Raw genomic sequence first — 12624 nt, forward strand, 5'->3', positions numbered from 1 at the left:
GCTGTTGCAATGTGTGAGTCTTTTCGATGCTTCAATAAGGATAAATTCTCATCGTTGTGTATAGTTGTTGACCCCACAAGACATCTGTCATGGATAAATGAACATTGGTCAGTGCCGCGAATTACACAGGCGAAAAACTATATTCTCCAACTGATACGTCTGCCAGATAATAATAACAGCGAACTTTGGATTGATATGTCCCACAGATGCGGAGCAAGAGAACAACAGATGTCTCCGTGCAATCCGATGAATCGACTTGTCAGCCACGCCCTGCAACTCTAGGCTCGACGATTTATGGACTTCCTGAGTTGGACTTACTGCCGCGTCACCAGGGCGGCCCTCAATCAGTTGAAGACGAGTTCAATGCTTATGGCACAGGTGTTCTTAGTCCCAGAGGGACAGATCTTCTATCTTTTTGGACGGTAAGAGTCTATTACAGGATTTGTTGATGATGAGGTACTGATGGTGGACTAGGTTTCAAAATCAATCTTTCCAACACTCTATAAAATCGCCATGGACTTTCTCCCGATCCAAGCCTCTGCCGTTCCATGCGAGCGCGTATTTTCCTCCAGCAGTGATACATTCACCAAGAAATGCAATCACATTAGTCCTTACTTGATGGAAGCCTTACAAATGACCAAGTTCACGCTGAAAAAAGAGCGACTCCACTTCACAAAGGGCTGGTCAGCATCCCAAAAGGATATGGAGTATGACTTGATGTGTGTCATGGGCTCAGCGAGCCATGAAGATCTCTTGGCATCTGGCTGTGGTGACATACTGATATCTGCCATCAGTGCAACAACTTCTGGCAGTCACGATTACGAGGCCCTTCTCAGAGTCATCGCAGAGGACGAATGCGATGATGTTCCAGATGATATCGCAACGACGTCTACATGTGTCTCTTAATTTTTTTCTTTACTGCTACCTTTACTATTTCTATGTTCTTGCTCATACTACTGCTACTACTTTTGTCATTAATGACCTTGACTATCAATTGATTTTTTTTTTGATGGATATCTCACCCTAACTAATATCTGAACTAGGCATCAGCACTGACTGCGACAATGGCTTTATGCCATGGTCATTGCCCACTGTTCATGGTATGTGAGTGCTTTGATCTTCCTTCAAGCTCGGCCCACTGATCAAAGTTTGCAGGGAGTGAGTGTGTCGATCCTTGTTCGACAACAGCCATGCTGATCCAAGCTCGTTGCTCACCGCTCGCAGAGTGAGTCTGTCGATCCTCATTTGAGCTCGCACCATGCTGATCTGACACACTGGGTAAACTTGTGTTTCAAATGGATTTACCTTGCCTTCCTCGTGCTGCAGTTTGTGCTAGCTCTTGGTAACAGACCAAAGGGTGAACAGACGGCATATGCAATCACACTATGGTTTGTTTCAAGTCAGAGTCTGTATTCTATTCAAGCTGACTTGTGTGCAGGGTCTATGCCTTCTTGGCTGTTTACCTTCTCGTGTGTTCATTCTGGCTAACTGGCAAGGCATTCACTGTGAGTTTCACTGTTCTCGGGTGCTTGCTTATGTTATCCTGACGATGCACTTTCTGGTAGACCATTCCCAGCCAACTGAAGAATAAGACGTCAATTGTGAGTAAAGTGAGAATGAAGGCAATGCACCCACTCACAAGACTACGTGGTATAATTAGGCTTCCAGCAAATATTCAACAGGCTGTGTGCAATGAGAACATCAAGATCGATAACTTCCTGTACAATAGATCCTATTGGTCCAATGGATCCTGGTAAGTCTATTCAACGCACGCAGTACTTGTCTGACCCCGAGCCAGGTATTAGTGAGTCAAATAGTGAAGGAGACAGTAGTTCGTTCCTAACAATGACCCAGTCGATGGACAGCAGATTATGCAGTAGAACAGCAGGCGATAAACAACAACAATACTTTCACAGTTTGCCCGAATCAAGTCTCACCTTCAGCATCCCTCCCCACATCTACGACGGCCCCTACTGCAGGTGGCTCTGCCATTGTCACAACTATTGTCTCTGCATTCCATACCAGCTCTGTGAATACTAATTCAGCGGCTTCGTCTACTTCACGGACAGCCATCATCATTGGTGCAGTGGGTGGTGCTGCGCTCACCATAATTGCAGTGCTCGGTGGTGTTTACTGTTACAGACGAGGTAAACGGCCTCACATGATCAAGGATATGCCATCCGTGTTTCTGGGACAATCATATGGTGTCCAGCCTGTCTATGGAGCGTCCTTCATGGATGCCGAAGCAGGTGCTTGTACTCTTCATGTATTCACTCACGAACTCACAACATTCCCTGGTAGCCACTCAGAGATACAGCAGTTTAAGTCCTATCCGGCGCCATCATGAGTCTGGGGAGTCTACTCTCCCAGTGGTACATTCTTTGAGCCCCGAGCAGGTCCAGTCATTGAACCCGTCAATTGGCCCATCATATCTTGGGAATGATGATTTCTCTGAAGTGGTGCCATACATTCGAGAAGATGATGCCAGCACGTTGATTCCCCCCCATGACGCGCCTGCAGAAAGGCTTCCGCCTGCGTATCATTCATCTTGGGTGTCTATAAATGTGCGGCAAAGCAACTCAGACCCTGGTGAAGGTAGCTTTGCTTCGTGATGTTATACTCATTATACTCACCATGCAGTCATATAGATCAAGTATTGTTAGACCAAACTGTTCAGACTGTGTGGCCAAGCAATGAAACACCCCCGGAAAGTACAACAGGGCATTATTACCTTCTTCATGCCCCCTGTTGGTCCTTTGATTGTCGTGATGGTCTCCACTTTCGGTATGTTGTGCCTCATGCTTTGTAGTGATTCCTTAGCTCATTCACGAGATAGGCATCTACCTCATTGCATCGTTACTCTATGTGAGTTGTATCTGTTCGAAATGACACTGTCTGATCCCGTGTTTCAGTGGGATCCTTGGCACATCTTCTCCAGTTTCTTCCAATACCTATGCTTGGCTCCAAGTTTCACGAATGTACTTAACGTTTATGCATTCTGTAACTTGCACGATGTGCGTCACGCTTTATTTTTCAGAACCCGGCTTTGATTGACATGCCGAGAGAAAGGACTCTGGCTCAACACAGTGCAGCACTACTTCAGCTTTCTGCTGATATCGGGCCTCCTGTCGAGAAGGAGGATGGTATGACTGAAGAAGAGATTGAGGCGGTCGATGACTATAAAAAGGCTTTGTCTCACCAAATCGAGTTGACCGAGAATCTGAAGAAACAAATCACTTGGACTCGTCAGTCTTTCGATGCGCTGTAGGGATTCATTTCTGGCTGGGCTTGCAGAGACTGTTTTTACCTTAGTGTTATGTTTGCACTTTTGTAGCTTACATAATCAAGTTATCTTTTCACCAGTTACCAGTATGAGTCTGTCTGAGTCTTGAGCAGTTTCTATCATATTTCCTCTTCTCTGAGCCTTGAGCCTGGTCCAGAAACCCTTTAGGGTCGAATAGCAGCTAGGTTCTGCAAGACCCAACATTGTTCAGACTCACCATCTGAATTGTTGTACCTTCAGCGCTCTCATTTGTATCAGCTTCCACTGACGTTGGGAGACAGGTGATCACAGATGCACCTTGGTATTCGACTCAACTGGCTTCTGAATTCCCTCTGGATTTGTCCATTTCTCCCCTACCAAATGGGCCACCTCCGACTTCTAAAAAGGTCGCATTGCCCAGCACTCCCAAGTCATGTACCATCCTCGCTAGCGATGGCAATGAATGGACTGAATGGACTGTCAGTCAACAGGTGAATTCCTCACCAGCTCAAAGAGAGGCAAATTTGCAACACATCAAGAAGAACAGGCACCGTGTCGAGGAGAGTGCTACTGGAGATTGGAGTGTGAAGCAACCTGATGACTCGCTTCCTATCAAGACAATAAAAACAGAAGAAGTGGTGGTCGAGGAGTCGCATAATCAAGAACAGACTAGCAGTCTCCTTGAGGAAGGAACATCTGCACGATCTACCACAACGTCGATTATCGTTCGAGCTTGGACCACGCTGATCCAAACTCGTTGCTTACTGTTCGCAGAGTGAGTCCGTCGTTTCTCGTTCAAGTTCAGACCACGCTGATCTCAAGTCATTGCCCACCATTCGATCATCGCCAATAACAACACTTGTTCACATTTCGATCGAGAAGACTATTCTATTCACAAATGTTCACAACCCATACCTCTCTTCAATCTCAACACTAATCCCTGCCCCCGCGACCGTGACCTAGAAGTCGCCTCAGGTAACATCCCCACCTGGATCTCCGAGTTGTCTGAACGGTCCTTTCCCCTCCTCCTTGGATTTCAACAGCTCTCTCAACTCCCCACTGCCTTTCAATGGGTCTCTCTGTGTTTTGCGCTGATGTGCGCTGCTCTCGCAACCTTCTTGTGCAAGTCGCAGTACTGTATAACTAGTGATTTATTTTAGTTTTTGATTAAACATTATCAGTAATTACTTACTTTGTCTTGCGGACCCATTGATATCAATAAAGTTATTGTAAAATGTAGAGTGCGTTTGAGTGTGTTTGTGAATTGATGTGATCGACAATCTGCTCTGAGTTCTCATCACGGTTCTCGATGACTGGAGTCCTAAATTGTCAATCTATTTTTGGCTTATATAATTTTAGAATATATTATTAATAGAGTTGGTTTTAAGCCCTTAAGTCAACTTAGCTGTAACTACTCGAGCCGGGCCAAACCGTAATTACACAAGCCGTAACCACTTGTCAACTCAGCTATTTTTAGCTCGGGCCGCGGCTAGAACCGGTGTAGGGATTCATTTCTGGCTAGGCTTGTAGAGACTGTTTTTACCTTACCTTATGTTGGCACTTTGTAGCTTACATAAGGAAGTTACCTTTTCACCAGTTCTACTATGAGTCTGAGTATTCAGCAAGTTTCTATCATATTTCCTCTTCTCTGAGCCTTGAGCCTGGTCCAGAAACCCTTTAGGGTCGAATAGCAGCTAGGTTCTGCAAGACCCAACATTGTTCAGACTCACCATCTGAATTGTAGTACCTTCACCGGCAACAAGCTGGAGCCGCGGCAACACTACCCATGTAGTTGACAGTATTGTACAGCTGTATACACACAGAGTTGAGGTGGGGAAATAGAGCAAGGAATGCACTAGAACGCAAAGAGTGTACTGCAGGCGCTGATAACAGCGATGATTTAATGTTACAAAGGACTTGCAATATATTGAAACTCAGCCATCAGATTACCTTATCATTTCAGGAGGCATTTCAATTGATTTCAATGGCATGCAAACAGCGTGTCAACATCACGTCATTAGCGCTGCCATGGTCCGGTTCAGTCCGGTTCAGTGAGGGGTGAGTAAGAACCAGAAACTGAACCTGCGTCCAGTCCAGGGCATGTCGTTGAACACAGAACCGAACCAATGAGAATGGTTCAGAATGGTCATGTCCAGTTCTATCAGGGTTCGAACGTGAACCAGACCAAAACATAGATCATATTTTCGAAAATAAGATGTACAGTGAAATTCTACACATCTGGAGAGGACTACTATCACAATCATCATCAGGGTCGACTGCTCACATGGTAGCTCGTTTTGCCTTTGGCATGTCAGCTGCACTTGATAAGGCTCGTTTGCGGGCGGACGATGACACATGACAGAGATTATCAGTGTCACGAAGACGAGCAGATGGCTTGGTTGGTCAACCAGAGCGTCTAGCGCCAGCAACAAATGAGGCTGATTGCTGTCCAGAATTCAAGAGGACAGAGAATGCATTGGATGAGGCTGGCTGCATACCAGATGGAGGTAGTGGGATGTTGTCAGCATCATGGTAGAATGTGATCTCGGATGCATCCTTGAGGCTCCCGTCTGCACGACATGCAGATGAGTTAAATTCAGTCATTGTAGAACAATAACGAAAAATATCACCAAGTTGCAATTGAAACTCGCTGTATTTAGCATTAGTAAGGCGAACAGCAGAACTCATCTTCGCATCCGAAAAGATACTAACAACATGAGGTTCAGAACCATTCAGAACAGGTTCAGAACCGATGAAGAACCATCCCAGACAACATGGACTGAGAACCATACTTCAGTTCAGTTAGGTTCGATGGTGTTGCGGTGGACCGGACTGTCTAGAACCAGACCGTTGGTTGGGTTCGAACCACAGTTCTGGACCGGACCACGGCAGCACTACACGTCATTGCAACCACTTTCATAAATTTCTGACATAATACTCCTGCCAGGGTGTGGTGAGCATTCTTGGTTGTAAGTTTGCCTGATGTTGAACATAATGATCACTAATTTATCATGCATAAAGAATTCCTTGTGGGGCAGTAAAAAAGTCTCTCTAAACCACTAAGTTGTCTATTTTATTGAAATTATCATAAATTAGAGAAAGTTTTACATACTTAGCCTAAATTTGTAGCGGAGGGTTTTCCTGATGGATGTGGCACTGCATACACTAGATTGGAGCATGCGACGTCTGTAAGCAGCCTTGACCTCCAGATCACTAACTACATTTTCACTATTCAAGTCACAGGCCCACAGCTCAGGGCCAGGCCAAAGCTGTAACTTTTGGGCCAAGCTGGGCCAGAACATTACTAGCATTGAATCACATATGTACACCAGCACTACTGCAAATGTTTCACTCATGCACTTACAGGGTCCTTGTCCGGACATTTCCGACGCGCAAGTTTTGATTCTGTGATTCCACATAGTTTTGGAATCGGCTGTAATTGGAAGGGTTTGAATTGATGACTACGAAATACATACACAAGAAACTACATACTCGACTGAGTTGACTGGCCATCTTGGCTCAGGTCACATACTTTATGAATACACTTTTTCCAGAAGTCATACACCCGACTGTTGTCTAGTTCAACCGAAACTAACCTTGAATAGTGACTATCGACCCTAGACCGGTGTCCTTGTCTCACTCGATAACGAGAATGATGCCGAAGGTTTCGTCGCTTGATAATATTGAACGCCTGTGCTAACACCAAGAATCTCGTCTGCTTCTCGGGACCCAGCGAGCGGGATGTCTTTCCGAAGCGAAACCTTAACAGGATCTTCCCCAGTAGTGTGCGCCAGCGCAAACACAACGTCGAGGTCTTTCATAATACAATTAGCCAGGAGCTAAGCGGAAGACGCGCAAAGCTCACCTTCTAAAGACCGACCGCCGGTTTCGGGGAAGAAAAAGTAAACAACTGGAACAATAGCTGCATTCAAGGCTGCGAAAACGATGTAGGTTCTCCAGGAGATGTTGTTAAAGGACGGGCCAACGACCATCACGACGACGAAGTTGAAAGTCCAGTTTGACGCTGGGAAAAGAATAGGTAAGTTAAATTTATATCCATGTCTTGGCGTACGAGAGTGACAAACCTGTGCTTAGTGCATTTGCTTGTGCACGGGTTCTGAGCCCGGCAAGTTCAGCACACTAGAAATCAACAAAAAAATATCAGATCAAAAAAAGATTAAAATCGCCGTTGCTGTACTCACGTACAACCAGGCCATTCCGAGCCACCCAATAGCAAAAAATGTGTTAAAGCCGAATAACAGGACTACGCTCATGATCTGCGCTGGTCCATTGTTGATATATCCTAAGATAGCCAAGAGCAGCATCACAATGGATTGACCGATGGCTCCAATCAGCATGAGTTGACGCCTGCCTACATAGTCTATCGCATAATAAGCAATAAAAGAGGCAAGAAAATATTCTGTGCCATTGGCAGCAGCAGTAATCCGCGCGTTGACATCGGAGAGACCAAGACGCTGGAATAAGATGGTCTGCGTGATATCAGTATTGCCACAGTAGATCATGCGGTGGTATAACATACAGCGTAACTGTTGAGAGCGCATTTTTAGATCACGACGAGTCACAACATGGAGCTGAGATACCCACTAGGTAACGAGGTTGATGCCGGTCAGCTGCTGCATCATCTGACATACCACAGCAATGACTGTTCGTCTGAAGTTCTGGCTGCGACCACCGGTAATGAGTTCACGTAGTGAACCTTGACCAGTAGTAGATGTTTCAACAGCAACAGCCTCGCGAATGCCGTAGTAGGTGCGCTGAACTTCTGGATCAGATGGAGGTTTGTCCTCCATTGCGGATATAACGGCCATCGCTTCTGCATTTCGACCATGCTTTACCAACCTAAGATTCTGATCAGCTTCGCAAAAACCACAGAGAATGACAAGAACTCACCATCTCGGTGACTCAGGAAGCTTACGTAGCGTGCCAGATCGAATCCGTTAGTACAAGTATGCACATTTTTAGGGGGAGAGAACCCACAAATCCGATGCATGCCACCACAATAATTTCAAACACTAACTGCAGTGATATCGGAACTCTCCACTGAGCAGACGACCAATTCACGAAGAATCTGATTTGATCGTTTTTATCGGTCAGTCAAGCCTAACGTGGGTATGACACCGAAACGTACAGTGCTAAATCGATCCACTAAAGAACCACGTCAGAAAAATGAACGAATGGAAATAACGGCTCGCGTACATAGCTGTAAGACAGCAATCAATTTAACAAAATAAATAAATACAATGACGCACTCACGCGATGGCCACTCCAGCCACAATCAGAGTCCCCTCCATCATAATCCTAGAAGAGTTCTGTGAGTCATTTATCGTATTGCATATGAATGGCATACATTCGACCCCTCTTTGCGGAGGGGGAGAGCTCCGCATGATATGTTGGCACTGTCGATGTCTACAAAATTGTTTCAGCAGGACTTTGGAGCCAATAATAAGCACCACTGACTATCAGACCAGTTCCGCAGCCCGTAAAGATACGAGCAAAGATCAAGTGTGCAAAAGAAAATGCAGTCGTTTGCAGAATTGCCCCTGAGGAATTCAGCTGGTGCTCTTAACGCGATATGATTCACCTACCGATCATCATTATACTGCCTCCTAAAGCGATTGTTCTACGGCGACCGAGCTTATCTCCAACCCAAAGATTGGAAAGAGCACCGAAGAGGCAGCCTACTTCCTGCATTGTATAAGCACAGAAGATGGCGTACAGACGGTGAAAACATACATAAATGGCAATTGTGAAACTCTGAAGAGTTGCATGATTAGGGTGGCTAGCCTCCACTACGACTTCAGGGAAGGTAGCCTCAAACTTTTATAATGAGATTCATATATTCCCATGCAAGCAATAGAATACGTCGTTACCTGATTGCCCGTAATTAGTGATGACATGACACCTTGGTCATACCTGAATCGCAAAATGAGAATATTTTGATTGTGAGTTACTTCTTAACGCACCCAAGGAGGGTGAATCCAGTTCCTGCTACAAACGCCACTGCAGCCGTTAGCTTACGACCACGCAACGATGGCGCATGGATAGCGATATCCGCTGGGTCCAAGTCGAATTGTTGGTTTATCTGTTCTTGGTCAGCATCAATCTTTTCTGCGATAGATGGCCAATATTTCTCCTGATTAGTTGGAGGAAGAGACATCATAGTACTGCGTGGGTATATATTATTGTTGTTGAAGAACGAGATTTATATACTTGGGTGGCTTGCCTTCGAATCTGACAAATGGGAGCTTATCTCCACGCTGCTGATGCGCATCAAAGAACTCGTGAGTCTCCCCAGGGTGCTTTACGTTGATTACGGTGGTTTTCCGACGTTAGACATGGCTTTATATCACTTTATAACGAAAACCTTTTCTATATATGATCATATATCGGCATATATGACAATATCTGCGGCTCACCAGTCCTCCGATGCCGCGACCTCGGGACTCCTGACCATCAAGTGGGAACCAGGATGCAGCTGCGGAGATCAAAATGATTCTGCCGTTCATGATGGGAGATAAGGTCAACTATCGAATTGTACGGTTCGGATTCTGTGATGCAGAGCGGTGATGACGTCCTGAAGAATCCAAGATGTTCTATATATAAGAAGCTCCCGGTTTCAGTCGAGTATTATGGGTCGCGACACGTTCCTTGCATAAAAAATAGACCGGTGAATTGCTTGAATATAGCGCTAGAACCTGTCTGATGAAAGTGTGAAACTTAAAGATGTTACTAAGGGCGACCAGCATTAAAGTCCCGAGGCTCTCGGCGAATCAAAGACACGAGGCAGACGAGAAGTCTTTAATATTAATGTACGCGCAAGCTACAATGATGTGGTTAGAAGATGAGAAAGGTTTGATGGTGATCAACTGGATCAGCATGAGAGTAGGTACAGAAATACTGACAGCTTACAACAGATAACTTGCTAAATACTTGATTGGCACGGTTCACTGTAACTCTCACAAAATGTCGGCAGGAGAGCCCGCGGTGCCAGATGGAGACAGCAATCTCGACGCTGGACCCTGGTAGATATCAACCGGACTGTGATTCGTTGTTGAACCAGCTCAGAAGTAAAGAAGAGGTGAAGAATTTGAAAGTGATATTCAATTGCGATTGGGTGCCGGAGGACTTTGCCGGAGGACGTTCCCACCATGCGTATGGACCCTCCTCGAGACGGGTCACAGCAGACAATGTTTACTCCCTAGAATTCGGTACCAGCAATATGGAACATAATCATGTCCTCCAGTCCACCAGTAACAAAACCAAATTTAACAGTGCGCTTACCGTATGAGGATTTACGCAAAGTGATGCTATACCCATGATGATGGGGACGCTCGAACTTCGTGGACACACTGTTTTGGTGATATGTGCCTTACAAGGTGGCAGCCATCGGAGATGGTGACACGTATGTTGTTGTGGTCATCGTTGTAACTGCAGGTGGTCACAGTACGTTTAAGGTCAGTACCTAGCTGTCGTTTCTGCAGGCGTTCGGATGATCAACCTAGGATCATTTTGCATTTCTGCAGCAACTTGGCCGAGGAGTTAAAATTGAAAGCATGGGAGCAGGGCTTCTCTGGACCGGCAGATTTTCTACAATCCCTCGACTGCCTATTCCCTTTTCCATATCTGACTTAGGTGCGCTCACCTTCGTTATGCTTCGTCACCATACCGCAAGTCCTTACCCTTCAGAACGCTCTTCAACGTCCTTGATCACCTTATATGTCTGTACATGTCGAAAAAACATGGTTTTGGGCGTGCGTGAACTCTTCGCTCGGTCCCTCCGTGACGTTGGCGTCCCACGCAAAATCATGGTATGCGAAACCAAAGGACTTCACGAGATCAGCTATACCGGCGACCACTGTGTGCGTGGCAATTGGAGGATGGCAAAATAAATTTGCACCCAGAACTTTTCGGACTGAGCGTTTATCCACCCCACACGTAGCTGGCCGAACGTCGGGCAGAGAATGCAGGGACATTTAAGGTACTCGTCAACTCAGGCAATGTCATTACTATAAATTGTATGTATTGGCGCGTCTCAGTCGTTGCAGGTGCCTTCACCACACTGGCAGCATAACAAATCAACGTCTATCGTGCCGTCAAGGGACCCGAGGCTGAATAATCTGTATGCTCGCTAGAGTCGCCACGATGCTGGCATGAATGCTGAGTTTGAACTTAGGCATTAATATTTTGACGAGCAGCAGCTATAAAGCACGTGAGCACAGAACTGACGAACAACAGAACGAACAACAGACCCGCGATTGCACTATTTGTAAACTCGCACTTTCGATGGTAAGAGTCCAGTCACCAACCTGTGGATCCAACTCATGGTACTAATTGTTTAGATGAACTGTGACCTCTTGTCAACCATTCTCCTGACATTAATGGCTATCAGTCCGCTTGGCGCACGAGCCATGCCTGGCTCAGAGACCGTGAATGGCCTGTCATGCACTTGGATTAAGTGTGGACAAATGTGCCCAGGAGCTGTCGCAGACAGCACAGGTTGCACCGACTCAAAAGGTATCGTGGCGACTCAGTACTGCTGTGATTGATGGCCGCCGTAACGGGTGAGGTTGCAGTGTAGAGGCGTAGAGGCATAGAGGCATAGAGGCGTAGAGGCGTGGGGCAAGTATTGTGATACAAGGAATCCAGAAATGTCGGCGATCAGATATTTCATCAGAATTGCAACTATCAGAGATCGGGATATGAAAGAACGTACTATTCGATCCAAGCGGCGAGTGAGGATGAAATGCGCAGCAGCAGACTTGGAGCTTAACTTGAAGTGGGAGGGGTTCAACCGACCGGCCATCTCGTGGCGCTCGAACTTTGCAATTGTGTTGTACTAATTAGATATCAAGTGTCTGAAATACTGGATCCACTGGTCACGTGCCCGTAAACTTAACCCGGTGTGCATGTGCACTGTGTTTCCGAGCATACTTTCTTCAAGCTGAAGCGCTGACCACTTAGTCCAGTCTCGACAAGATTTCCTGTATTGATGGCCACCAAACATACATAACTTGAATAAAATACAAGGACTTGTTTCTCCCCCCTAGCCTAGCTCATTCAATTTGCGACCACACGATTCTGCAACTCGCATCCCATACGATTGAATCGTAAGCAGCTTACTGTTAGGTTTCAATGCAGCAATCGCATCTACACCTGTTTTCTGACTTTTCCCGATGAAGAGGATGGCGTGGGAGGGTTTTCCGAAGGGCGTGGGCTGACTCCAAGAATCTCGTCCGCTTCTCGCGTTCCAGCAAGCGGGACATCTTTCGAAGTGAGACCTTGACAGGATCTTCACCATTTATGTACGCCAACGCAAACACGACGTCGAGGTCTTCCAGGGT

At 46.1% G+C, this 12624-nt stretch overlaps 3 protein-coding genes across 3 annotated transcripts; 2 read left to right on the plus strand and 1 right to left on the minus strand.

The window, feature by feature from the left end:
- Positions 1-1064: 1064 nt before the first annotated feature.
- On the plus strand, positions 1065-2612 carry F5147DRAFT_809699 (uncharacterized protein; the record flags this gene model as incomplete). The annotated part of the gene is made up of 9 exons (XM_041443426.1): positions 1065-1100; positions 1156-1176; positions 1225-1388; positions 1439-1505; positions 1566-1594; positions 1661-1753; positions 1799-1804; positions 1855-2249; positions 2302-2612. The coding sequence occupies 9 exons, from the start codon at positions 1065-1067 to the stop codon at positions 2610-2612; spliced, it is 1122 nt and encodes a 373-aa protein (XP_041284203.1).
- A 126-nt stretch (positions 2613-2738) lies between these two features.
- Positions 2739-4225, plus strand: F5147DRAFT_809701 (uncharacterized protein; the record flags this gene model as incomplete). Its single annotated transcript, XM_041443427.1, has 6 exons — positions 2739-2784; positions 2837-2865; positions 2913-2978; positions 3038-3245; positions 3524-3987; positions 4037-4225. 6 exons carry the CDS (start codon positions 2739-2741, stop codon positions 4223-4225), a joined length of 1002 nt encoding a protein of 333 aa, XP_041284204.1.
- A 2654-nt stretch (positions 4226-6879) lies between these two features.
- Positions 6880-9440, minus strand: F5147DRAFT_783926 (general substrate transporter; the record flags this gene model as incomplete). Its single annotated transcript, XM_041442837.1, has 17 exons — positions 6880-7076; positions 7128-7286; positions 7348-7402; positions 7465-7752; positions 7803-7809; positions 7868-8122; positions 8174-8193; positions 8261-8351; positions 8412-8428; positions 8456-8483; positions 8537-8581; positions 8631-8689; positions 8741-8823; positions 8869-8968; positions 9017-9100; positions 9154-9196; positions 9247-9440. The coding sequence occupies 17 exons, from the start codon at positions 9438-9440 to the stop codon at positions 6880-6882; spliced, it is 1725 nt and encodes a 574-aa protein (XP_041284205.1).
- Positions 9441-12624: the final 3184 nt, after the last annotated feature.

The sequence above is a fragment of the Suillus discolor genome, assembly GCF_016758755.1.
Source record: "Suillus discolor strain FC423 chromosome Unknown F5147scaffold_451, whole genome shotgun sequence".
NCBI lineage: Eukaryota > Fungi > Basidiomycota > Agaricomycetes > Boletales > Suillaceae > Suillus > Suillus discolor.